The 27,483-nt window shown below is 40.5% G+C and overlaps 1 protein-coding gene across 1 annotated transcript; it reads left to right on the top strand.

Annotated features, from left to right (window-relative positions):
• The first annotated feature begins 702 nt into the window (after positions 1-702).
• si:dkey-234i14.6 lies at positions 703-21,945 on the top strand. Its single transcript, XM_036567953.1, has 5 exons — positions 703-1,176; positions 10,861-11,037; positions 17,423-17,641; positions 19,743-19,956; positions 20,725-21,945. Exons 1-5 carry the CDS (start codon positions 703-705, stop codon positions 20,901-20,903), a joined length of 1,263 nt encoding a protein of 420 aa, XP_036423846.1. The 3' UTR covers positions 20,904-21,945.
• Positions 21,946-27,483: the final 5,538 nt, after the last annotated feature.

Below are 27,483 nucleotides of genomic sequence, written 5' to 3'. Positions count from 1 at the left end.
TTTTTTCGCCCACCTGTATACCGCCTAACCCCGCCTCCTGCGCTAGGATTGGCTAACAGTTCACAAATATTCCACTTTTATATAAACAAATAATTAAAAGCTAATCAGTTCGATAACGCGAACCTAAATCTAAATAAAAAGCCCAAAGTCCTTTTTAGCGTCTCTCGTTGCTAAGCGACGCAGAGCGAGTTTTATTCCCACCTGTATTCCGACAAACTATCGTAAAACTGCTTCTGAGTGTTGTGTGGCCTAGTGACCAATCGTAGAGCGGGTGGGCGGGGCTTGTTGGAATGCGGGTGGGAGAAAAGAAAACCACAACGTGTCCTGTCCCGAGAGGCGAAAGAGCTCGTCTCTCAGTCAGCGCTTCAGAGTGCGCGCGCGCACACACACACACACACCACACACACCCCCACACACTCCCACACGCTCTCACACACTCTGACACACTCACTCTCGCGCCAGTCAGCTCAGCCCTTGCAAGAGCGCAGTACAGCGCGCGCGCTGCGCTTTCTCTCCGGCTTTGGTGCATCAGGTGAATCCACGCGGACAGGAGGAGATCTGAGTTGTGGAAAGGTCCGTTTTTTTGTGTGCGCTTTTTGTTGTTGCCGGTCAGTTTCACCGCGCGCTTCTCTCCAGCTGCAGCGTGGTCACCGCGTGATGGAAAAAGCGTATCTGTCGGGGGAGTGAAGGAAACAGCCCGCGATGGACGGGGCGGACGGCGCGGCCCCGCGCGCCAACTCGAGCGCGGACGGGCAGTACGGGAGCGCGTGCGACACGGCACTCAGCACGCTGCTGGCCGTGGCCGTGTACGTGCTTGTCAAAGCGAGCCTGGACGGCATCCGGCAGTGGCGCGCGCGCATCTCCGTGCTGGTGGTGGGCTCTGGACCCATCGGGCTGACGGCGGCGCTGGTCGCTGTCCGCACGGGCAAAGTGCTGAAACTCACCGTGCTGGACGAGCGCTACAGGACGGCGCTGCTCTGCAGACCGCAGCAGATCGCACTGGACCCGCGCAGCGTGCGCTTCCTGCTGGGCCTCGGCGTGGACTTCGACAACATGGAGGGCTGCTGGCACAACGAGCACTTCTTCACCAAGATTGGAGTGTTTCAGGAGTACCTGCTCAGCATACTGGAGCAAAAGAAGCAGAAAGTGGACGTGAAAGTGCACTTAGGCACAAAGGTCAGTGAGGTCATGCTTCTGTTCACTGTATTTTTAAGGTGGTAGGACTGGTGTGAGCAAGGGTAAAATAGTGTAATACTAGAGTGAACCAGGGTGATATAGTGTAATACCAGAGTGGATCAGGGTGATATAGTGTAATACTAGAGTGAACCAGGGTGATATAGTGTAACACTGGAGCAGATCAGGGTGATATAGTGTAATACTACAGTGGATCAGGGTGATTTAATGTAATACTGAGTGGACCAGGGTGATATACTGTAATACTAAAGTGGATCAGGGTGATATGGTGTAATGCTGGAGTGGGCAAGGGTATTTTAGTGTAATACTGAGTGGACCAGAGTGATATAGTGCAATACTGGAGTGGACCAGGGTGATATAGTGTAATACTACAGTGGATCAGGGTAATATAGTGTAATACTACAGTGGATCAGGGTAATATAGTGTAATACTACAGTGGATCAGGGTGATATAGTGTAATACTGGAGTGAACCAGAGTGATATAGTGTAATACTGGAGTGGACCAGGGTAATATAGTGTAATACTACAGTGGATCGGGGTGATACTGGAGTGGAACAGGGTGATATGGGGTAATACTACAGTCAACCAGGGTGATATAGTGTAACACTGGAGCAGATCAGGGTGATTTAATGTAATAATGAGTGGACCAGGGTGATATAGTGTAATATTACAGTGGATCAGGGTGATATAGTGTAATGCTGGAGTGAACCAGGGTGATATAGTGTTGACTGGTTTGAGTTCCACACTGTAAATAAAGATTTCACAGTTAACTTACTGGGAAATCTACATCATTTCATAAACATAAACATGGACATCAATAGATGAAATTATAGAAAATGACTGTTAATAAAATTACAGTAACTGTCATTAACAGCATTTCCACTGCTATATATATATGTGTGTGTGTGTGTGTGTGTGCACCCATGTATACCTGTATAAACAAGAAAGGTTTTCCCAGTGTGTCACACTAAATAAAAATGAAATAGATTTATTACAGTTATAATAGTATAAACGGTAAATGGCCAGGCTTAAAGGAATGCAATTTTCACCACAGTTTTCCCTACAGTAGCAGCTCGTCTTTTTTGTTTACAGTGAAATACTATACCAGCTGTAAACGTTGTGTACAGGAAACCGTCTGAGAGACTGAGAGACTTTAGTCTGAGAGACTAAAGCTTCTGAGGGAGCAGAGTTCTGCTCATCCAGAAAAAGCTTCTGAGTCTCTCTGGTAAAGCGCCCAGCAGGACACCTGACAGAGCAGATCCAGCTCAGAGCACCAGAGGAGAGAAGATGAAAGTGATTGAACCTGTTAAAGAGTTTGGGGCACCTCTTGGCAGATTTTAAAGCAGCAGTAATCACATCAGCATGCATCCCACAGTATTTGATTGGCTTGGAAAAGTTTCGCATGAAATGTAGCCTCATGTTCTCTTTCGAGAAAGATTTGTAGATTTCTGGACGCCTGCCCGCCTTCAAGGTGACAACTGGTTTTCGTCTTGTGAGGAAGGAGAAAGAGAGACACAGTGGGACAGAGAAAAAGGAAAGTGGAAAGAAGAGGTTAGAGGACGGAGAGGAAAAATAAACTCTTAAAAATAAAGGAGCCAAAAGCGTACGTTTGGAGCTATACCAAAGAGGAGCCACTATAAAACATTTCAGTAAGTGGTTCTTTTGAAGAACTATTTTGTAAATTAGATTTGTTAGTATGAAGAACCTTTTCAACATTTAAAGAACTTTGACAGAATTTTTATACCAATTAAAAATAGGATTTTAAAATTTGACTGTATTCAGCATAGCGTTGTGTGTAGGAAACAAGGGTTTGCATGTCAAGCAGTTGATTCACCCGTACATTGGCCTCTGCTATTCCGCCCCGTTCTGTGGGATTGTTCTGTGCTATCATTAGAAAACAGCCACTGCCTCAGGAACAAGAGTGCAGAGGCAGAGCAGTAAAATTGAATGCATGAGTGAGATTGAACAGAGACAGCGGCCTTGAGCGTCGCCACTGCCTGGCATGCAGAGGATTAGAATGTGAAGGATGTTCTAAGAGCAGGAGAGTTTTCCATTAAACCTGATGAAATTGTAATAAGAACGAAATGTTCCTTAAGGGGAACTGGTAGGTATGGAACGTATGATGAGAAATGAATCTTCAAAGCATTCCACAGTGAGATTGGGGAAATGTTCGTTATTCTTCTTTGCAGTGGGAACATCTACTGACAGACCGCAGAAGGCCAGGGGTCTGCTGCGTGTCTCTTCACAGGTCCATCATTATACAGCCTGATCCAGCAATCATTCAGCCAAAACATGTTTGGTGTCTGAAGCTTGCTTTTTTAGTTTTGAAGCTAATGTAGCTAATAACTAATGGAAGCATGTACATGCATGTGCATATATTTAATTTCTGTATTAAAGTACTTTTTTCAAGTATCTGTCTTTTTCCAAAGAATTTTCATTTTTGACACTTCTACTTTCACTCCATTAAAAATTGTTCTACTTTTTCACTCCATTACTTTGTGCAATAAATTGTGAAGTAAAAACTAGACTTTCCATAATATTCAAAAGAATATGATGTACTTCTACAAATAAATCAAACCAGTCATAGTGCACCTTTCACTTAATCCCTTCCCTAAATACCCAATGTCCAATAGTAGCTTAGCAACTGTAACTAGGCCCGGAAAATTCTGACAAGCTTTCAGAATGATAGAAAATGATGTAACGTTGTGCAGCATTTAAAGATCATTATCAGATACCTGATATTGCAGGAGTAGGAAGTGAAATCCATTTCCTAACCTGAAGACCAGCGCTGGCTCTGCCTATTAAGCAACACAAGTGGCTGCTTCGGGCCCCATGGCCACCAGGGGGCCTCTAACAACTTCTGGTTTATTATTGTACTATTATTTTGTCTAGCTAGTGGTGGCACATGTGCTCTTTTGCCCCTAAATGACTAAATAATTTAATGCTAGAACGGCACTAAAATGACAGGGATGCATTTTTTTTCAAACTACTTTTACATTGATGATTTGTGTACATCTAACTGCCCTTCTTTGACAGACCACTCTGAAGCCCCATCTTGTTTTCCTGGTCCTCCAATCACAGCCAATCGACAGTTTCTATGTGTTATTCACTCAGTCTTCAGTTCAGCCAGATTTGAATGTAAATATCCAGATATGCTGATAAAAGAATGTTGTTTTCTATCCACTTCCTCAGACAAAACATATAAAAAACATCTTTGGATTAATCTGTGATTGATATCACCATCAGCTGAACTTGCTTATCAACAACAGTATCTACTCAAAGATAAGTTGTTTTATTAGCTGGTTTGCTGGTAATATGAGCTAGTTTGACTAAATGATAATCTGTGTGTAGGAAAATACCCTTGTAAAAAGTGTGCAGCAGTGTAATTTTAGCTGGTATGCTGAAAAAGTCTGGACCATCCAAATCAATGTTCACTTAAATTGGTTGTTAATGTAATGTATTGAAGGTGCAGTGTATAGGACTTAGAGGAATCTAGCGGTGAAGCTGCAGGTTGCAACCAACTGAACACCCCTCCCTCACCCCTCCCTTCCAAGCGTGCAGTAAAACCTATGGCGGCCATCATGTTTTCGCTTCTTTTACGACGAGGATTCACTCTCCCTTGCTTTTTCTTGAGCTAAACGATAAACATGATCCTCCATTTGTCAAAATTTGGGTTCTCAAGCTTCTCACACAAAATGGTTAGCCAGCATTGGCAGCAACCACTGATTCTTCTTCCTACGTATTCTAACCAGTTCTATAGCATCATCAAATTCAAGCCGCCATTTCAATGTAAAAACATGAACGGCGTTCTCTGGAGTCAATGTTTGGATGGTCTGTTCTGGGCTGCTGTAGAAACATGGTGGCACAACCTGGGGGTCTCTGCTGGAAGAGGACCCACTCCCTATGTAGATAAGAAGGGCTCATTCTAAGCTAACAAAGACACGATTTGTAGTTACAGGTGATTATACACTAATGAAAACATGGTTTTGTATACTGTATTCCATTTCTGCTAATAGATCCCCCCAAATCTTATACACTGCACCTAAATTAGCTGATCAAACTCAAGTCTAGTAGAGCAGCAGAGCTGATGGCCTTCTTAACTCTCATTTTCATATTGACAGTGGAATATTGTTTGGGATGGTTCTGTGTGTTTTGCCATCATCCATTTTGGAAACATGTTTCTGTTATAGCCTATCATGCGGTGGCAGGCTTAACTCAGTTAGCCCATGTGTTTGTTGTATTTGTGAGCTTGTTTTATTTTATTGGCTGCTGGTATACAATGTTCCTGTGAAAGTAATTCTGTATAGTTTAAAAAAGCTTCAGTCACTGTTAATTAACATAGATATTGTGATATTTTTATTATTATTTACATCACACTGTGGGTATCTTGGAATAATTATGAGAACACTATTTTGATGAAAGGCAATTTAATGGTGTAAAGTGATGTTATGTAAGATTCCTTGTCATGTACTTTTTGAATACTGGTTGCTGCTGGAGTTAAAGAGTTATGCTGTAGTTGATGTTTTATCATTTTGGTCCATGTGCCTCATTTTTAAGTTTGAGCACCTTTCCCTCCAAGGCCCAATCCCATTTCACCCCTTGCCCCTACCACTTAGCCCTTAGCCCTCTGTTTTGCGCGTTCACGTCTAGGGGTAGGGTGTCCCAGTTTTTGTTGACATAGAGGGGTCGGGCGAAGTGTTAGGGCTACATGGCCCTCCAAACGGAGGTTTTTCAGAGGCACAGTCCAAACAGTGTTAAGAGAAAAAAAGAAAACCAGCAAGATGGCTGCGCGGGCGACCAAAAGAAACCCACAAATGTGAGGATTTTCTCTGTTAAAATGACGCTAACCATTGTTTTATCTTAGTATTATGGTCATTTTCTTCATAACAATCATAAAAAATCGCTAATAGTATCCTGATGTCTCGGTAGCTAGCTAGCTAACTTTCCTGTTCCACCTTAAGTAGTCCAGCAGTTCTGACGCCTGAAGTGCCAGAATGTAACTGCTGCACCATTTAAGGTGGAACAGGAAAATGCGAACCAAAAGCTGGTGAATAGCTGACTTCAGCCTCGTATCACGAAAGAATTAGCGGTGGGCGATAATAAATAATTGTCTTAGCTCTTTGAAAGCATATGATGCTCTAAATGTAACGGGTCGCCTAGAGATCGGGCCCAACGGTTTCTGTATGACCTTGCATGAAAGTGCGATGTGTATAACAAATATGTGAAAAAGAAATTATATTACCTAAGTATGTAATGAGAAAAATGTTTATAACGGGAAAAAAGCAATGATGAAACCACTGCCACCAAAGTAAAGTTAGCTGGAAAAGAAAGAAATACGTTGTTATGACACCTAGCTGTGGATTGCTGGATTGAGAACACTGAGAAGATCATCTATAATTTAAAATGTAACTCATTAGAACCCCAAACAAGCATCAAGCATCCAATCATCAGCAATACACAAATTGGCCAGTTATAAATTGACATAATTTAGACTTTCTGTGGTAGTTATTGTAATTAGTTAGCCTTTCATTTTACAGTAAATCTGTAAAATGAAAGGCTACTTTCATTGACTACTTTCACTCTGGTACTGCCAACTAGCACGGTGCTGCAACATCCCATAGGAAAGAAAACATCCATAGGAAAGAAAAATCTAACAAGAGATCTCCTTAATATCTCTGTAGTTCCTCACAGACAACAATAAGATCAGAAGGAAAGAAAAGTGAAACTTTATGCTAAGTTTTAGTACAGATCTCAATAAAGTTAAAGATAACATGTAACTGAGCTCTCATTTCTCGCAGAGCCACCACAGAACAACACTTCAGCAATAAAATTTTACTCTAGGATCTACTCACACTTTCTTTAAACCCCATGTGTCAAACACAAGGCCTGCGGGCCAAGTCAGGCCCATGACACAGTCCTATTCGGCCCGCAAAATTATTTTAATTTTCTATTCTTACTAGCCCGTTTCACCCTGAGATGCACTACAGTCCCCAGCATGCACCATAGTGTGCATTCTGACCCCCTTTCCAACAATCTGTGGGCCAGCAGTTACACAAAAAGAAAAGACGCCTGGTGTCCAATTCAAGCAAATTGGCAAATTGGCAGTTTTAAAAAACTCCCTAAAACATACATACATACATACATCATCTAAACCGCTTATCCTCCTGGGTCGCGGTGGGGAGCTGGAGCTCCCTAAAACAATTTATTTTTGTTTAGAATTATTATTTTGAATAAGTATTTAATGGCTATTTTGCTGTTGCACTTTTGCCATATTTTGAATAAACAATGGAAAAATGTTTAGTAATTTTTTTTAAGCTTTTTTAATATGGTCCTTTTAGTGGTTGAGTTTGACACCCCTGCTTTAAACTGTATTGAGTTGTTAAATAATCAAGTAGACTTGTTTCTGTTGTTTCTGTCACTGTAGCATTATGTTGTCTATAAAAATGGACAAAAGTACATTGCAGGGCTAAAATTGTAGTAAAAGCCATATTGAAACCTGAAGCTTTCTGCACTTTTGTCCAAGTATGTAATCTCTATTTGAGATTACTTACCAACTCAACATGGTGTGTGTTTTTGGCTGATTGCGTTTCGGGTAAAGGAGAAGAACAGTGTAACTATGATTTTCTTTGTTTAGCTATTGCTTTAAATCTTCACATCACAGTGTTGTGTAATCTCAGACTGTGAACAGCAGTGAGTGCTGCATTGTGTAAACTGACTGAATTTGATGGCGCATGCTGCACTACCCGTAGCAGGCTTTACGTACAGGTGATTGCATTGAGAAGAGGCTGGGTAACAGTGCTGACGCAGGAAGAAGGCGAGAGAGAGCAATAAAGCCTTTTAATAGATTCACTGTTCCCCTTTGGTTTTCCTCCCTACTTCTCTCACTTGCTTTATCTCTGTCTGTCTGTGTCTCAGATCAATGCTGTGATTTGGAGCTGACCTGCTGCTCTCCTCCTCCCTGTCTCGTTCTTTTGTAAGGGCCAGTAGCTTTTCACTGCCCGCCGCAGGAGCATTCATTCCTGACCGGACATGAAGACGCGTTTATTTTTAGTCGGGACAGACTTTTGTTTGGGTTTCTTCAGCCTTCTTATCCGCACCGCGTGCCTGCTCGGGAGGGGCCCTAAGCAGTCTCTGCAGAAAACCTGAGGCAATTCCTATAGGGAGGGTCCTACTTGTTCAAGAATTTCAGCAAAAGATCTGAGGTGATGACATTATTATGACAGCTACTGGTGTCATCATAAAATATCACATCTCCAAAATAAGTAACTTTTTAGGAGAAGGAAAAAATGCTCTGTTCCAATGTATGTTAATGTAATGAGATAAGTAATTTCAGAACACTCCTATTGATCCATTCCTCATGAAATGTTCACAAAAAAGAAAAACAAAAGAAAAATAATGTTATGAGTTAAAAGCTTATATAACAGCAATGAATGTCTCAATGCAAAAAAAAGCATTTTATCAAACGAGAGAGACTGTTAGCTTTCAGTGACCAGCAGCATTCTGATATAAAATGATGATGCATTTGCCTAGAATATTTACATGATGGTTTGTGTTATTGTGTTAATTGCTCATCCTGCAAACATCCAGTCACATGCCAGAGAGTCTGCATTCAACCTGTCTAATTCGTACATTAAGCCGTATCTAGTCTTATCTATTTTAAGCTGGCACTGATGTAGCCGGACACACTGAGGGCCTCATATCTAATAAAGCAAACTAGAATTGAGTTTGATTTGATTTAGGGGTCTTTTAGGTGATGAGACGTCCGTCTGGCTCAGTGTGAGTGGGAAGCAATGGCCAAACATCCCAATGCGGTCGTGTTATCACTTCCTTATAATTATCTACACTTTAAACATGTTCCCATATCCAGTCTCTGAGCTGGACATTGATACATGATATAGCCTATATTTAGAATAATTGAATTCTAGAGCATGTAGATTTCTCGTACGCCCACATTTCCTTGGCCTACTGTTTGTTTGTGGTTTTCTTTTAGGTAAGGGGCCAGTCTGTCCAGTGGGAAGTGGGCTGGACCAAAAAAATCTGTTTAGCAGGCCAAAAACACATCAACAGCTGCTCATTCATGAGTTTGAGATCTGAACGGTACTGAATAAATAAACACATTGGACAAACATCACCTACTAAACAAATGGATGGCCTGACTAAAACTGCAATATAAGGTGCTTAGAATATGTCATCTTTTACACAAGGTCTCCATGCAAATCTCAAAGAATACGTAGGTGTACAAGGGCATTAATATTTATCTTCAAAATGAATGTGTTAATTGCAAATGTGAGCATGGAATAGTCCTTTTTACTCTAACTGCTTTAATAAACAGTCAATCATGTCTAAAGCCAAGCTAAGAAAAGCTAACTTAGCTGTAACATCCTTGCCCTTGTCTTTGTCTGTTTAGTCTTGTTTACCTTCCCTCGTGTCTCAGGGGGGTATTTCACAAAGCAGGATTCCTCAGTTTAGCCAGATCAGTTAAGCCCAAAGTCAAGCCTATCCAGTAGGAAAAGAACTGAGGGACATTCCTATTGGACAGTCCTCATCTTTGGGCTTATATTATCTGGCTAACTGAGAAATTTATGTGAAATAGCTCCTTGGCCATGTGCTTTTGTTTTTGTTTTGGGTTTCTTGCCCCTCTCTGGCTCCACCCTTTCTTCTTGCCCCTCTCTGTGTCTGGTCTGTAACCCTGTCCAAGTGTTTGTTGTTCATTTTCGTCAGTATTTATACCCCTTGTTTTTGTCTTGCTCTTTCCTTGGCATTGTCTGCTACTTGTAACCCTGTTTGCTCTGTTAGCTTTGTTGGTCTGTAGTTTTCCAGTTTTCTTAGTGTACAGTTTCAGTCTTATTTCTTCCTTTATTGTTCTTCCCACAGATTTCAACAAAACCAACTTCCATTTGCATCCTGCTTCCTCTGAAGTTCAATCAATGATATATTAGCTACTGCCTGGTCTTAACATTTCTAACATTATTTATCATTAAACATCATATTAAATTGGACATTAGTAAACACAGTAACCAGATGTTTAGCTTACCTTAGAGCAGGGGTGTCCAATCTTATCCGCAAAGGGCCGGTGTGGCTGCAGGTTTTCACTCCAAAAAAGCTGGAGCACACCTGATTCTACTTGTTTAATCAGTTGGTCTTAGTCGTCATACATTTCATAAGGTGACCTCCTGCTTGTTGAAGTGAAAACCTGTAATCACACCGGCCTTCTGCGGATGAGATTGGACACCCCTGCCTTAGAGCTGTCTATTAATAGTTCTGTCACTGAGCTGCGAGTCTGGAGAAGTGCTTAGAGATGGTTGTGAAGCAGTGATTGGATGGGACTTTGTAGCACATAACTCAGTTTTTACAGGACAATTAAAACTGGACCACCACAATGTTTGGAATTGCTAGATAATGTTAATATTGCTGCGTTACTGTTACTGTTGTTCCCTCCAACTCACATCCAAACGAAATATTATTAGAATGGAATTATTCTAAATGTTAGCGTTTCGAGTTGTGTTCCAGTGCTCTGTAAAGCTTGTCAAACTTTGCAGTAGCTACAAAAGAACACACTTGTGCAGGGACTACAAATAGGTCATTTCCAACCACTGTGTCACTTAAAGCATTATCTCTCTCTCTCTCTCTCTCTCTCTCTCTCTCTCTCTCTCTCTCTCTCTCTAGTTCACAGATGAGTATCTGAGGCGGATCCCGAGTGGAGAATGGCCCCGGGTGATTGTAGTAGCTGATGGCTCTTGTGGGGACTCCTGTTCTGTGCTGGGCATTAGCTCAGAGTATATTGTAGAGTCATGCCACGCCTATGGAGCGAATGCCACCATAGAGAGACTGGACCAGAGACAGGTCAGCTTTACAGACCTTTAACTCCTCTGATACCAGTGGACATCAGGGAAGGTGGACATACCAGCCTAGGCCTACTTTCCAAAAACTGTATAGCACAAAGATGTTAGTAAAATAGAGGAGCAAGCATATCTTTAAACACTCTCACAGTGTCACAGAGTGACACTCTGGACAAAATGAAAAATGTAACCATTGCTACATCTGTTGTATACAGGCCTACTCGCCTCCGACAGCAGTGCAGCAGCAGTCTGTAGAGGGAGGTTTTCCTGTTTAAAAACTAGGACGGGGTCGGCAACATGCGGCTCTTTCAAGCCCTGTTGCGGCTCCACAGCAGAAGTACATTTTTAGGTAAAAATAAAATAATCCTCCTTCGCAGTAAAATAAAGCTCTGCTGATCGTTCTAACACAGTTTTAACAATAAATGGTCTTATACGCTGTTAATGTAGCCTATAACTGCTAATCACTGATCTTTAACCCTGAAACACAGAAAACAATCTAAACAATCTCGCTAGCAGCTAATGAAACGGCAAAGAGAGAGACTTAAGATGAACATCGATACTTTGGAGATGAATGGACTTATTTGCATTGATAAGCACTCCAGCTGTCTTCCTGAAATTTATTCTGCAACGAGAAACTGTCAAACACTAAAAAGTTTTAGTGTTGGAATTCTCCCGTTCCACCTTAAATGGTGCAGCAGTTACATTCTGGCACCTCAGGCTGAGATTTACAGACATTTCTACTCTACTCAGCTCTTGATTGAATCTGATGCTCTCAGATTTAAATAAAAGCTCGCACTTGTGTTCAAGTGGTCACATTTTGAACACTTTTGCATGCAACTTTATAGTGCCCTACATACACCACATGTCCAAAGGTTTGTAGAGTTCACCCCATCTGCTGTAGTAACAGCCTCTAATCTTCAGGAAAGGCTTTACACAAGATGTCAGAACATTGCTGTAAGGTTTTGACTGCATTCAGCCAGAAGAGCATTAGTGAAGTCAGACACAGATGTTCTGGATCACTCCAGATTATCCCGAAGGTATCTAATAAAACTTCATTACTTCAGAGAATGAAGTTCCACTGCTCCACAGCTCAGTGCTGGGGGGGCTTTAAACTCCTATGTCTAATGCTTAGCATTTGGCTTGGTGACCTTGGGCTCATGCTTACATATGATCACTACCAGCAAAAAGAGCTTTACAGCATCTCAGTTCATTTCCTCTGAGGCAGGCGGTGCCTTTCTTTAGAAAACAAATTGTATTAAATCTGCAGATCTAAAAGTGACTGAGTTCTTACCTTGGAGCTAAATATACTTCAGTGGAGAGGCTGTGGCTGCATAGCTCTATCATTGCATCACGCATGTAGCTTTTAATGTTCATATCGTACTGCTTTAGTTAAGTCCTGCATATCAGAGCTGTAGCTGTAAGACAAGTGATAAAAAAGGCTCAGGCCAGCAAAGGTCAGACAGAAGGCATATGGTATCTGATCTAGACTGAATGAAAGGCAGACAAACTGTAGATGCCAGTTGCACTTATTTGTTTAATAATTCCTGAAACTGCAGCTCTGCGCTCCCACTGAGCCACGGACGCAAGCTTCTCTGTATCTGATATTCAGTTATTTACATCAGACTAATTCAGTTTTATGGCAGTATTGAATCTTCTGGATCTTTTTTAAATATTAAATGATTGAGTGCTTTTAGCAAGATAGGAGCGACAGCTTGTCCAGCTGCCACTGCTGCTTACGAGCGTGGAGTGACTGAGAGATAAATGTAAGCCATTTAATAGTCAGTGGGGGGTTTTCAGTGACAAATGGGAAACAGATGGGTTCAAGGAAAGGTCTGCACAGGCTTGATCTTATCTTTTATACTAACAGTTAGGCAGCCATACACAACTACCACACTGGTAATGGCTGGTACATACTAAACTCAGTTCAAACAGAATATTGCTCAGTGTTCAGTTCTGACTGATTTCACTAATGAGTTCAGCTCCTTTGAAAAAGGGGAAACTAGGCAATGAAATAAGCAGACATTGTACAGCTCTGAAACAAATGAACAGAGACACTGAAGCCTACTGGACTACCACTACTATCACTAATACTACTACTATTACTACTATTATTGGCATTGGCATGGAGTGAGACACAGGGGAGACCATGGTTTCTACCACGAGAAAAGCTCTTTCATTAAACACCGGGCAGAAAAGCAGATACAAACACAATAGTATTGTGTCATTCATTGCTCGTCTCTTTTAAATGAACGCTGGTAGCTGACTCGCATTGAGGAGCCGTTTTTTTCCTTTTCTTTTTTGTTAAATTAAGACACAACAAATGGTTCCACCCCTCATTATCCCCAACACCTGCTTTTGTGTTATTTCTTAGCTGTGTTTCCCAGTGTGCCTCACTAGTTATTCTGATTTTTGACTCTAACCTGTTGGTGACTGGTTGATGGTTTTGCCTGCGTTTTTCCTGCCTCTCGAAATTCATCCATTAAATCTTCTTATTAACATCTAATTCATTTTTTTCAAACCGATATAATGCAATTTTTGTTAATTAGAAAGTAGACAAAGGTTTTATTGAAAAGAAAAGTACTGTTAATTATGCTAATCAAGAAACTGACAGTGCAGCTGAATGAAGAGCCATTTGGGAGCTGAAAGAGTCGACATTTATTAATGAGCTGAGCCGAATAATCTGATTCACCGAAAAGAAACACAATGTCTATCACTAAAACACAGGTCATCTCTAGCCATACAATTCCACCCCCTGGTAAACACAACCCAATCTAACTAAATCCACTCCCTAACACATAGCACATTCCTTTAACTGACAAACAACAATATAGACAACATTAATTAATACTCCTTTTTTTACTAGAAGCAGGCGCCTCTCCTGGCAGCTATAGCTGAGCCAAAGCTTAAAGCAGAGCAAAGTAAGTAAAAGATTTTTTGTTGAAACTTGACAGAATGGCTCTTCTTAACATATGGGTTGCCGACTTATGGCCTAGGCCTATGGATATAATTGCATTCTAAATATAATTATAATGGTATCATTTTAAAAGACATTGCGATTGGTTGAAGATTTCACTCAACAAGTAGCACTCAAAGTGAAGGTGAAGGAGCTCCCTAAAGTTCTCAGGGAAAACAGTATTAAACACTTGAATCAAATAAACTACAGAGCCTCAGGAAAGACCTTAAACATTCTTGACAGTTGTTCCAATAATATTCAGGTGGAAAGTTCATCAACCATAACTGATTGTCCCCAGATAGGTGCACCATGGTGCTCTCAGACTAATGATAAGGAAGGTAAGAGTGAGGCCAGCAGTCACTCGAAAACAGTTGCATGATGACCTGAAAGCAGCAGGAACAACAGTTAGACAGCGAACAATAAGCAATGAACTGCACACCCATCATCTCTGTTCATAAGCCCACCGCAAAACTCCTCTGCTAAAAAAGGAGCACAGAGATCTAAAACGTGCACATACACAAATCAGAATTCCTTTAAAACCATATGTACTCCTGCCAGACAAGACAATTCAGCTCACCATGTTTTGAGAAAGAAGGTTTGCGCATATGATCCCAAGAACAATATCCCCACAGTGAAGTACGGGGGTGGTAGCATTGTGATATGGAGCTGCTTTTCTGCAAACAGTACTAGAGCATTACAGGATATCGAGGGAAACATGAATGGAATGAAGTACCAGGACATATTGGAGTTGAATTTAATCTCAGCCAAGAAAGAGGCGAAGACGTTTCAACAAGACAACAACCCCAAACAAAGTAAATTTTCTAAAAAAGAAGATGAAGGTGCTTGCATGGCCTGGCCAATCCCCTGACTATAATTCCATTGAAGACTTATAGAATACATTTTGAAATGAGAAAAGTCCCAAGTGCCAAGTGAAATGTGGCACTATTAAACCACAATGCTACAAAAAATTTAATATTTCTTTCCATAGATGTCGCATATCTGTAATTGCCAATAATGGCTTTGCAACAGAGTATTATTGTTATTAATTTGTATTTTTCCATACCATTTCTTTGTTTATTCTTATACATACTTAAGTACAAAGTCAAAAGGGCATGTGTGTAAATGTGAAGTGAACATATGTATTAAATAACAAACACAAAAGTGTTTGAATCCTTCATCCCCCTCACTGCATACAGCACTTTTCATTTTAGTTACAAAATCATAAAGTGCTTTACACAAGAAAAGAAGCAAAAGATAAAGATGAAACATCATGGTTGAAATGTTATGTGTTCCTGAGTTGTGTGTATGTATTCCTAAAGGAGATTTGGGTCAACTGAGGCCAGAGGTTCATGCTCACTGAGTGTCATTTCTGAATCTTCATTTCAGCTGTAATAGAGACCAGTCATTTCCTTATATGACCTGGCTGGGTCACGCTGCGCTAGCATTTCTGCATTTATTAGAAAACAGTGCCTGCCTATCTAGTAGATTCTGCCTTACATAGGAAATATGATTATCCAGTCAAATTTCCTATCTTCATTGCATCAGTGTAATGTGTGATTGAGTCAGAAAGAGCAATGGTCATTTTTTTAGGCCACCATTTGACAGAAATAGAAAAGACAAAACGATGAGCTTGGCATGTTTTGTTCATAATAAAGAAGAGGGAATGCTTTTTGCCTTTTACTTCTCCAGCTACATGAAACATGGTCATTTGTCACTGATGTGCTAATTAACGTACCTAGCGATTTGTGATCTAACTGCCAGGGTAATTTCTGCATTATTTTACACTGAGATGAAACACAACGGGTTTGTTGACGTCAGTAGAACGATGTTTACATCAAGGAATAATGAATGCCGTGGGAAATTGGTTATGGTTTCACTTTAACAACCCAAGCGAAAGGGTGTCAACTTCCTGCGTCAACTAGGTCAGCAACCTGTTGACACTGTTAACCCTTAACATTTACATGCACACAATAGCCTGACTAAATACTTAGTCTAAGCAAACCAAAACATATGATTTGAAAAAGATTAGTCTATTTATAGTGCTGTTTACATGCATGGCAGCGTAGTCTGACTGTCCAACATCACCCCATGTCAAAATACCTGCATTCCTTTTTATTCTTCCATCTAAATATCCCATTATCTCTGTTTCTGACAGAATGTTTTAAAAGAGGGACATCTCCTCCTCCCCAGGGCTGTTCCTTACTATAAGTGGTATAAACCATATGGGGCCCCTTGAGTATTGAGTATGAGGTTTTATTATTCTTACCGTACTTAAATTTAATTTTTTAAATGACTAAAATTATATTTAATTATATTTAATTGGTCATTTATTTATTTCATTTATATAGACAATATTCTCAATGCTGCAGTGACAGTGGCATGTTAGTGTGTGTTGCACTGGTATGAGTGGATCAGATACAACGGTGCTGCGGGAGTGTTTAAACACTGTGTCCACTCACTGGGCCACCTTGTAGATGTGAAGTCTGAGACAATAGCTCATCTACTGCTGCACAATTTGTGTTGGTCATCCTCTAGTCCTTCATCAGTGGTCACAGGATGCTGCCCACAGGACACTGTTGGCTGGATATTTTTGGTTGGTGGGCTATTCTCAGTCCAGCAGTGACAATGAAGTGTTTAAAAACTCCAGCAGCACTGCTGTGTCTGATCCACTCAGACCAGCACAATACACACTAACACACCACCACCATGTTAATGTCACTGCAATACCTGCTCTGAGGTGGTCATGTGGGGGTCCTGACCATCGAAGAACAGGGTAAAAGGGAGCAAACAAAGTACGTGGACAAACAGATGGACTACACTGTGTAATTGTAGAACTACAATGTGAATCTATATGATAAGTGAAGCTGATAAAATGGACAAAGGGTGTAGATACAAGGACGTGTCATGGCCAGTCGGTGTATATGTACATTATATATGTAGTTAATTGTTTTATTCTGTTTACCTTAATGTTTATTGATATTTTCTTCATCAAAATGGATGAAATATTAAATCTTATTCATTCTTGCATGCAAAATAATATCATTGGGATCACTGGGCTCCCCAGTGATCCCAATGATATTATTTTGCATGCAAGAATGAATGATATTATTTTGCATCCAAGTAGGATGTTGCTGCAGTGCACCCCTGCAGATGAAAAAAATATATATATCAAAACTTTGCAAAATCTAAGGTAGATCTGTCCAAATGAGCCACACAATCAGGAAAATCAACAGAACAGCCACATTTATGGCAAATATATATTTATAGCATGCCACTTTAGAAGCGTGTACAAAATAGCAGGTTTACTGAGTTGATGGGGCAGTGCCCCTCTAAATGACTGGCCGGGGGTGGCAGAGTGACAGGGTGGTTAAGTGAGTTGTAGATTTTTATGCTGTTTTGGACACTCATAAGTTGTGTTGTTCTCTGTTCACTGTAGGTCCCCACACCCGAGATCAGGGCACACAGCCTGTACTTTGACCTGTCAGCGTACGGCATCGACGCCATTAAAGAACCTCGCAGCTCCTCTCAGGCCTCAGCCAAACCCTGCTTTCACCTGAAGATCTATGGAACATTCCGGAACCGATACATGGCCTTGGCCTGCACATCCGCAGACTCAAAGATGATGCGTTTCCTGCGCCACACAGCCAACTCTTCAGTAATACACTTACAGTTGCTTCACTTTTACAAAGCTACCTTAAAGAGGCTTGAGTAAGACTCCACAGGGGTTTTATTTCATGTACTCATTATCATTAGCAGAAAATAATATTGTTGTTGTCATAAGAAAACCTCTTAACACTATTTTTATTCAGCATTGTTTTGTTTTTTTTTACACCAAAGCTAAGCTTTACATTAAGTGAACATTTCTTAACAAATGGTCGAAAACTATTCTGAGTAACAGCGAAAAAGGGTGTTTTTTTCCCACCTCCTGTAAAGTAGCTACAAGGTTCTTGCATCAGTAACATTCTGGGATTCTCCACTGTCTTCCTGAACATATCAACTTACATAAGAAGTATCTTTTATAACTATTATATTTACCAAATTATATAATATGTTGCATTAAAAGTTACGTAAGCTTTTGGCTCCCTGATGACAGTCAGGCAGAGCTACGGAAGTGACAGGCTTTCCCTGTTCTGGGAGCCGTGTGTGCTGGCCTGCAGTGGGGATTTCCACATGAGTGGCTGAGAGAGCAGGTCCAATGAAAGCTCTCTGATGCTGTGTGAGGCTCTCACACCTGCTCTCCCGCTCTCTCAGGCTGAGAAAAGCACTGTAACCAACCGTACCCCCGGAGGAGTGTTTCAGAGAGAGTACAGCAGAGTAAAAGTCTAATCACTCCTCCGGCTGTAGCCAGTGTGGTTGCGGTTGGTTTTGTGTTCGCCCTGGTACCTGTATACACTGAAAAAAGTAGTGCTTTAATTTACTTATTTGAATGTATACATAATTTTTACACAAATAAAATATATCAACACATTTACTGCCAAAGTTAAGAAAACTGGATAGACAAGATCGTGTCATACTTTTTCAGTGCACACATTTTGGCAGCATATCCTAACAGTGTAATATGTTCTTTTGGGAGTGTAGGTCACAAACTGAAATGCTACAAGTTAAAATACTGGCAAAGTGATTTAGTTGAGCACTAATGGAAGCACATACCATCCTGCTGAAATCACATGCTGGTCCATGGGACATGCCTGGATGAATGGATGGACGCATGTGTGGACATAGAAAAAAAAGGATTGAAAGAAAGAGTGAAAATAAAGGGCAAAGTCTGTGTCACTATAAAGAGCATACAGTCAAGAATAACAGTGAAAGAAAGTAAGCTAGAGCGTGCAGGAGATAGAGAGAGCAAGAGGAAGAGAGAGAGAGATATAGAGGGAGAGACAGAGAAATAGAAAGAGAGAGAGGGAGAAAGAGAGAGAGAGAGAGAGAGAGAGTGAGAGAGAGAGAGTGAATGAAAGAGAGAGAGAGAGAACGAGAAAGAGAAAGAGAGGAGATTTAATAAGACAGTGGCGTCACAGCGCTCAGCTGTTAGTGTGACAGAGCACGTCATTCACACAGACACATGCTGTTACCTGGTTACAGCTAGAGAGAGTCTATGTGTGTGACGGGTGCAGAAGACAGGGGAGATGTTACCAAGACACCATGGGAGGAGGGCGGGGGCAAGGATGTGAGTCAGTGGAGCATGTGGCATTTATTCACTTCTTTGTATGTGTGTGTGTGCATAGGAAATGTATGGTATATCATTTTTCACAGTTATTATAATTAAGAAACTAAATTTAGCTAAACATACGTTAGATCAACTAGATACAGTAAGGATAAAAGAAGTATTCAGTCAATTTTTTGTCATTTAATAACCTTTAAGTACATATATCCATTTCAGGTTGATACACAAATTAGCCCTTATTCATCAAAGTTGTGCATTGTCAAATCTGATTGTAAAATGAGCGCATGCAAATTTTACTAACAGTTTTGTTATTCATCAGTTTCATTATGTGTAGAAGTGAATATATGCACTGGAAGTGTCATAAAATGTCATATAATGTCTGAATATGTGCTTCCCCTAATGGTACATTTCTATTTTTTACAGGAGTACATGAACACGCTTTTCTTTGACTGTGACTATTATTGGATAATTGGAGGTCTAGAGCTTTTTGGTTACTTTAAAAAGCACACAGACACTCATAGAAATGATCCCACATTACTTTGTATAAAATCTCATTGACACACTGACAACCGTTGCTTTTTCTCTCCTGGTGTAGATCATGAAGAACATATTCCACCAGTCCTTCAACGCCTATAAGACAGACATTGAGCCTCGACTCAGTGAGCTGACCCTGCAGCGGATGCAGTGCAGCCGGAAGCTATTTGAGATCATGCTGTCCCACCGGCGGGTCTGCGCTGCTTACATTGAGGGGGATAACGTGGCTGTCACTGTGGAGGGAGAGGCTGCCCGCGTGCTCAACTTCGACACTGGTCAGTTTATGAGTTCAGACCACACATTTAACATGTGTTTGTAGTAAAAGAAGCCCTAATAGGTGAGAGAACTGCAGAGTTTAACATTATACCTTTTTTAAAACAAGTAACTCATCATCTAACAGCTAACTTACAGAGCCCTGTTGGGGTCATGCCCTAAGGCACAAGGCATCATGCCTTATGATGCTGTGGTCAAGGCTTAATTATCTCATTCCCACACCTTACTAAGTTGTAGCCACGCAATAGGATCCCATTCACACGCCTTACTAAGTCTTGGCCACACTTTATTTTTATTTATATGGAATGTCACCAGCAGGACTCTACTAACTAGCAAAGCCTGGGTTGAACATTTGAGAGTGAAAAATGTCAGTATTTAATAATTGTATATTTTCTACTTATATTTAACCTGCAGTAATTTCAAGCCAATTAGGAAATGTTCATTTATTAATGACAAAAAAGCTAAATGTTCCCAGTTAGGTGTGCAGTGTCAAATTTCTGTTATCCAGGAATGAAGGTCATGGCCATAACCTTTGCTGTAGACTTTACATTTGCCATTTTGGAGGCGTCCTCAGCTGCCTGGCCCTTGACATTTTGAGTTTTATAGCTATTTTTGGCCACTGTTGCATACTAAATCATGCTGGTTTTGGATAAAAAGGCTGTCAGACTGGCTATATAGTCAATGTATTACTTGTGGCATTTTACATTATGTAGTTTCTGCTATGAGCTTCTCTTTTATGATATGATATGTTATTAATGTTTGTCTGAAAGGTTGTGGTGTGAACCTGGGCATGAGGGGCTTGGAGTCGTTGGGCATGTTCATCTACAGGACTGCCACTGCTCAGGACCAGAACGACGTGTTTGAGGCGCTTTCAGCCAAAATCCAGCACTCCAAACAAGTGGCCGAGACCTTCAGACAAACTGGACTGGCCACCACTATGTTTGAATGAATATGTGTGCCAGAAACAGATGAGCACACAATGACAAGCTGAGAGAGAGAGAGAGAGAGAGAGAGAGAGAGAGAGAGAGAGAGAGAGAATAAATGGTTTTGTTTCTAAAAGCTTACATGACTTCTTGGTTAAAGTTAAAGTGTGAAACTGTGTTGTTACACCTTTGTCGTACTTGGATTGTTGTTGATTATTGTAAGTGCCAAAAAGGACCAAAGTTTGTGTACTCGTTTTGCTCTGTGAAGAATAGGATCTACTTTTATTTCAGTCAAAGATGACTGTGTTCTTATGAACAGAGCAACCACCCGTGTGAGGTTAAGACTTCTAAAGTTTGTGATGATGTTCCGACACACACAGTGCCTGTCAGTGTCACAGTGTCATTAGTGTAATAATGACTGCAGTCTGTGCAAAAAGAGAAATTCCACCAGTTTTTCAAAACGTGTGCATAATTAAACCATTAAGATCTAAAGAAAGTCATTCAGAGTGGTCTGATGTGAAATGCTCCATTTAAAAGAAACTCAGAATTGTTCACAGCAGTGGTGATAAGAACCAGATGTCTGAATAGTTTGTGCCTCTACAAGTAACATGAATTGGTTATGAACATGCTGTCTGATAAGGTTTTGTTCTAAAATGTATTTTTAAACACATGCAGGACTTTCTTTTCCAGACTTACCACTATTTCACCATTGTTAACATTACATATAAAAACTCAGGTGTCATTTGCGTTGTAGACATCACTGGTTCCTTTCACCATTGCAAAGAAATCCAAATCCAATAAGTTGGAGTTTCTCTCCAATGCATCATGTACATCAGAAAACTCTGAATTGTCTCAGCCTCTAAATTATACAGAAATCTTGAATTTTTGAATTCTCATGTAACACTATTTTATCAAAAAACCCTTTTGAATACCTTCATTTTTATTAAAAATGCTGCTGATTTCACTGCTGCTTGCCATTTCTGTCTTGTTTAAGATCTGTTTTATCAGCCTGTGTAGGAGACGCTTTCAGACTGAAACTGTTCACAGCTGCTGTGGAAAGATATTAAGTTTTTTTATTACTGTTGTTGTTTTTATTTACAGAAGTGCCTGGTAGATACATACAGGTACTGCACTCAAGTATTTTCATTTTCTGCTATATTTTACACATATAATGAAACATCTTTGGTTAATAAAATGAAATCTATATGGCTGCAATTCTGATTTTTTTATCCCTGTAATGTGTTCTGTTGGGTTTGGGATAAAATCATGTTTTACTTACAAAGTACAAAACAGACAATTTTAATAGCCTGTGCTCATCTGAGTCCACTTTGAGGAAGCAGAAAATAAAAATGCTAGTAATTAATATTCATACACCTTAACATTTTTAAGAAACCCAGAAAACAGCATGTCTTTGATTTTATTGCCACCTAGTGTTCACTTCTGTAGTGAACTGGCAGGAGAGAGTTCAGACTGAAAGTCCAAAAGGCCAAACTTATACCAGTGTACCAACTACATACTTGTCCAAATGAAGAATCTGAAAATTCTTCCATCTTCTATATGATGCATATTCATATTTGCTGGTAAAATGACTCAAAAGTTTAAAATTTACATGCGTTCTTCATCCTCTGTGAGTTTACTGGAGGGATGTAAAACAGTAGGGTAATATGCAGATAACAAGGCCCAATCCCATTCGTTATTTTTAACCCCTACCTCTTGTTTTCCAGTGTCACCTTGCTCCTTGGAACTGACTCACAAGGGGTAGTGGTTGAAATATTGCCCTACTATTTGGGACAAACTTCAAATAAAAGAGCCATCAAAGAGTTAACGCAGTGCCAGAAAATGATTAACAGCGAGCAGGAGAGGAGTCAGAATGGGTAGAACATTCTCTAAAACCATGTCAGCTAACGTAGCTTCTAATCATCTGCTAAGTAAAATCCATATTAGATTAAACCCGCATCCTGATTTCGTAAATGTACTGAATACCAAAAAAATAAAGTGGATTTCTTTAAACATTGTCTAATAAAGCAGTAAGTGATGAGAGGCCGTTGGTTACTGTGATTTTATCATGGGAAGGGTGTTCTTACTTCCTTCCCTATGATAAAAACGCAGAAATGCACAGACTGACGTGACTTATTGCTTTTATAAAACAGCAGCCAACATGAAATATGATTAAGTACACACTTTTTCAAAAAACACCAAGAAATGGGCTGCTGAATGAGGAGAACATTTGGTCGTCCATCGCTGTATATTGCAGACATTTCATGAATTGTTTTACTTTGTGTCATATAACCATGAACATATGATAACACAGTACAGTTTATTACAAAACCTTTGCTTTATAAGTACTTTCTGGTCACCAAGTTACCACCGCGAGTCTTATTTAGCACCAATCCAGCAGCGCCCTTCTTCTCGTGCTGGGCCTGAATCTCAACTGGCTCCCTGCTCCCTACATAGTGCACTACATAGAAACTTTAAATACTGCATCCTGCACTTGTGGGCACTGTGCAAATCTCTCACTTGTCGAGAACACTTGTACAGAAGAGAGGTGACCGAGGTTTGTTAAAAGTTTGTTAATGCAGAAAAAAAGCGAACCCAACCTTTGTAGCCTAAGCTTGTTAGCTTACGCACGCAGTTCTCTAGCATTGCCAGCATCACAACCTAGCTTTCAGCATGCTGCCTGAGGTCGTACACTGCCTCACCTGTCATCCAGGGTTTACTGCTTTGTTTGTTGTCCCTGAAGCAAGACTGAAGATTTGCTGCTGCCTTTTGTTGGGTTGAACACATTGCGAAATGAGGTCTTTAGGTATGCACCTATGTTTGCCACATGCTCAAAGGGCAGATCCATGAGGTCCTCAACATACCCTACAGTCATTATAAAGTATGACTTAATCATTTGATAATTAAAGCACATGAATTTACTAATTGCCAATTGAATCTAAATGGAAGAAAGTTTATAGTGTGAGAGTCTAATCACTGAAAGGTAATTATGTTCTTTATCACAGTGGTTTAACAATTTTAAGAGCAGCTTCTAATAAATAGATTATATTTGTACAATGAATACAAAGCCGTCAGGGTCAAGGTCAAGCCTGGCTCTGTTTAGGGAGTTGGAGGTACCAAAAGGTCTCATAAGCGACTTCAATAGAACTGACCTCACATGACACACTCTTGCTATGTACTCTTGCCTGAGTAGCTGCACATTTCATCATCATCATCATCATCATCATCATCATAATAATAATAATAATAACAACAACACAGACTTTCATTTCTACACAATGCACAATACAAGTAAGAGATACAAGTCAGCTCTAAATCCCTTCTGGATCGTTTCACATGTGCTTCAAGCAGGCCAGTTGAATCGGCCTGACATGCCAGTTCTCTATAGTTTTTCACCTAGAAAAGAAACATTATTGTACTATTCTCTTATTGTTTTTTTTCTCATAATTAAAGTTAGAATAGGGACAGTCATGAGTAAATGTCACATAACTTGCAAGCTGCAAAAGACCACATACCACAAAATTCGTAAATTTGACAAAATAAAAAAAAATCCTAATACTTGTCTCACTTGAATATTTCAGTTACAACTGAATCCATAACGTTGCAGTGTTGATAAGCTAAATTTATCATCCACGCCTATAGCAGAGTTGAACCAGAGGGGCGCTGCAGAGGCGGAAGTGACCATGATAAAAATGATATTTTTACAGTGTGGAAAGATGTGTTCACATTTCAAGCCATATTTTATTATCACAGAGAAATGCATTTCAGCTGTTAATGAAAAAAGGTCTTAGGGTGTAGATACTCTTTAAGTAGTCTGGAAGCATGACTTATCAGCCTCTTTAATGCACTCTGCACTATAACCTGCTACCTGAGAGAAAAAGACTATTTTCACCATGTCACATCCATGGCTAGATAAAAAGGCTTAATTTCACCTGTAAACTTTAAAGTTTTGAGTAGTTTATGACATCCAGATTATGAAATACTACTACTGCTACTACTACCATGCACTTTGAGTGTTCATGTTCTATAGAGAACCATTGTCTTTGCTAAAGAACCCTTGAAGAACCATCTTTTTTAACAGTGTAGAAGTAGTCAATAGTTAGTTCTTAGTAGTTGTAGCAGTTGTAGTAGTTGCCGTATTAGCTGCTGGTTATTTAATTATGTAACAAACATCAAGAGGCACATTGAGAGTTTATTAACATTTATTGATGTTTCTAAAACTGTAACCACATTCTGATTCTTTCATTCAACAACACAGAAATTTTCTCCAGAAGCTTTTCTTTTCTTTTGTTGTTTTCTTCTTTTCTTCCTTTTTCTTTTTCTCCTCCTCCTTCTTCTCCTTCTTCTCCTGCTTCTTGAGTTCTTCCATCTGCCTTTTCTGCAGCTTTTCCAGTTCTTTCTTTTCCTTGCTGGTCAGCATGCTGTCACTCGGGCACTGGCACGCTTTACTCATCTTCGACCTGGGCGGTTTCTTTCTCCTCTGTTCTTTCTCTGTTTTCTCTTCTTTACCTCTTTTCTGTTCTTCCTTTCTCTTCTTTTCTTTCTCTTTTTCTTCCTTCTTCTTCTGCTTCTTGAGTTCTTCCATCTGCCTTTTCTGAAGCTTTTTCATCTTTTTCATGTCCTCGCTGGTCAGCATGCTGTCGCTCGGGCACTGGCACGCTTTACTCATCTTCGACCTGGGCGGTTTCTTTCTCCTCGGTTCTTCCTTTTTCTTTTCTTCTTCCTCTGTTTTTTCTTCTTCCTCTCTTTTCTGTTCATCCTCCCCCCTCTGTCCTTCCTCTCTTTTCTCTCCTTCCTCTCTCCTCTCTTCTTCCTCTCTCTTCTCCACTGTGTTCTTTCTCAGCATTTCCAGCTCCTTACTCATCTTTTTAATCTCTGCCTCCGTTACAATAATCTGTGCACGCAGGCATTTCTCACAGTGGATCTGCAATGTACCTTTCATCGTTTGAACGTTTTCTGTCTCTGCTGTGATTTTTTCCCACAGATTCTTTTCTTGTTCTTTAAGCTGTTTCAGTTTCTCCTGGGCCTTCTCCAGTTCTCTGTGTAGTTCGTTATATCTAACGCTCTCCATTACTCACTAGTTAGGACACTGCACTGAAAACACCACCAAGACTGACACAGTAAGTTCTTAAATGAACTCGCTCTCTACAGCATGTGCTGCTCTACAGACGTTAGAAAGTTACTTCAGCCACAACAGTTCGAATGAATTCTCACCATCAACACAACAGTTACACAAGTACGCTGCTGTGATAGTGGAGGTTTGAGCTTCTGCAGCCTGTATATATAACCTCGCATTGTGACGTCACAGGCCCCCCTATGACGTCATCATATATAAACCACGTTCCACAGAAAATGTCGGCAGTTACGCAGCACGCAGCACGCAGCGTAATATGGCCTGCAGCCACAGGCCCGAATATGGAGCTAATTTTGGCCAAAATGTTCAAATACAATAATTCTGTTCATAAACAACATATTAAAAACCATATATATTTGGTGCTTAATATGTTGTTTATGAATTGAATTATTGTATTTGAACGTTTTGGCCAATATTAGCTCCATATTCGGGCCTATGGCTGCAGGCCATATTACGCTGTATCAGATGTATGAATGAATGTTCCAGGATAAGTACTAAATATCCTACAGACTATTGACCACCCAATACAAATGAACTGAGTCCACAGGATGAGTACAGCTAAATCTTTGTCACGCGGCGTCAGCAACGCATATTAATTACAGGGAACCTGTAAGGAGGAGCTGTCAGCCGGGGAATTTTCAAGATGTTTCACCCGTGAACTTCTGTCTTCAGAGAAATACAAAGCCAGTTGAATTCATGACAGTCATGCTGGAGATGCTGCTCACACAAAACGTAATGAAGAACAAATGATTCAAACTGGCCCGGGTACATTCAGCATTTAAGATTAATCCAATTGTTGTGCACCGGTACATGCAAAGAGTCGCTAGGCCAATTTAATGGGGGGCTTTACTAGTTCAAATTACATTACTAGTTCACATTACCAATTCACATGAGCCTACTAGTTTAAATTACCTCTGGTTTATGCTCATTCATTCTTCATTTTTCAGCCGCCATCGCGCCTCCAAATTCACAAAATACGGTGATAGCAGGGCGCGACCTGAAGGAGGCGCTGCTGCTGCTCTAACCACAGACTGTATATAATCCTACATTCACACCGGCAACGACTTTTCGCCTCTCGTCGCCCAAATCGCTGATCGCTCATCGCCTGTGGGCGTTTCTAAACGCCAGTGGACCGTTGGTTGCCATGGTTTCACTGACGCCAAGCGCAAACCAGATGCATTCCCGCTAGAAATAAAAACCCGGGTGATAAATCACCTGTGTGCTTATTTTCATTCAATCCCTGTGCCTGTGCAGTCAGTATGTGAGGAAAACGCTCTTTGGTCTTTGTTCTTTGTGATTTGAGATTTGCGACGAACGCACCGCCGCCATTATTCCACCTGTAGTACGAACAATTATCTAGGAACCAAAAATGAAGCTCACAGTCAATTCCTGTTGGTGCCGCGTCGCTTCGCTCCTTATTTGCATAAAGTTAAACTCAGCTCGACTTTGCCGCGTCGCTGACTCCGCCCACTTCG

This window comes from Colossoma macropomum, unplaced genomic scaffold (assembly GCF_904425465.1).
Source record: "Colossoma macropomum unplaced genomic scaffold, Colossoma_macropomum, whole genome shotgun sequence".
In the NCBI taxonomy this organism is placed as follows: domain Eukaryota; kingdom Metazoa; phylum Chordata; class Actinopteri; order Characiformes; family Serrasalmidae; genus Colossoma; species Colossoma macropomum.
Note: the sequence above shows the minus strand (reverse complement) of the source record. Positions and strands in the feature narration are given on the sequence as shown.

What these genes read in the sequence shown, in the direction of transcription:
- si:dkey-234i14.6 (XM_036567953.1), top strand. Translation starts at nt 703, where the DNA reads ATGGACGGGGCGGACGGCGCGGCCCCGCGCGCCAACTCGAGCGCGGAC. An exon ending in AGAGACTGGACCAGAGACAG is followed by an intron (nt 11,038 to 17,422) that starts GTCAGCTTTACA and finishes TGTTCACTGTAG; the next exon opens with GTCCCCACACCCGAGATCAG. An exon ending in CGTGCTCAACTTCGACACTG is followed by an intron (nt 19,957 to 20,724) that starts GTCAGTTTATGA and finishes TTTGTCTGAAAG; the next exon opens with GTTGTGGTGTGAACCTGGGC.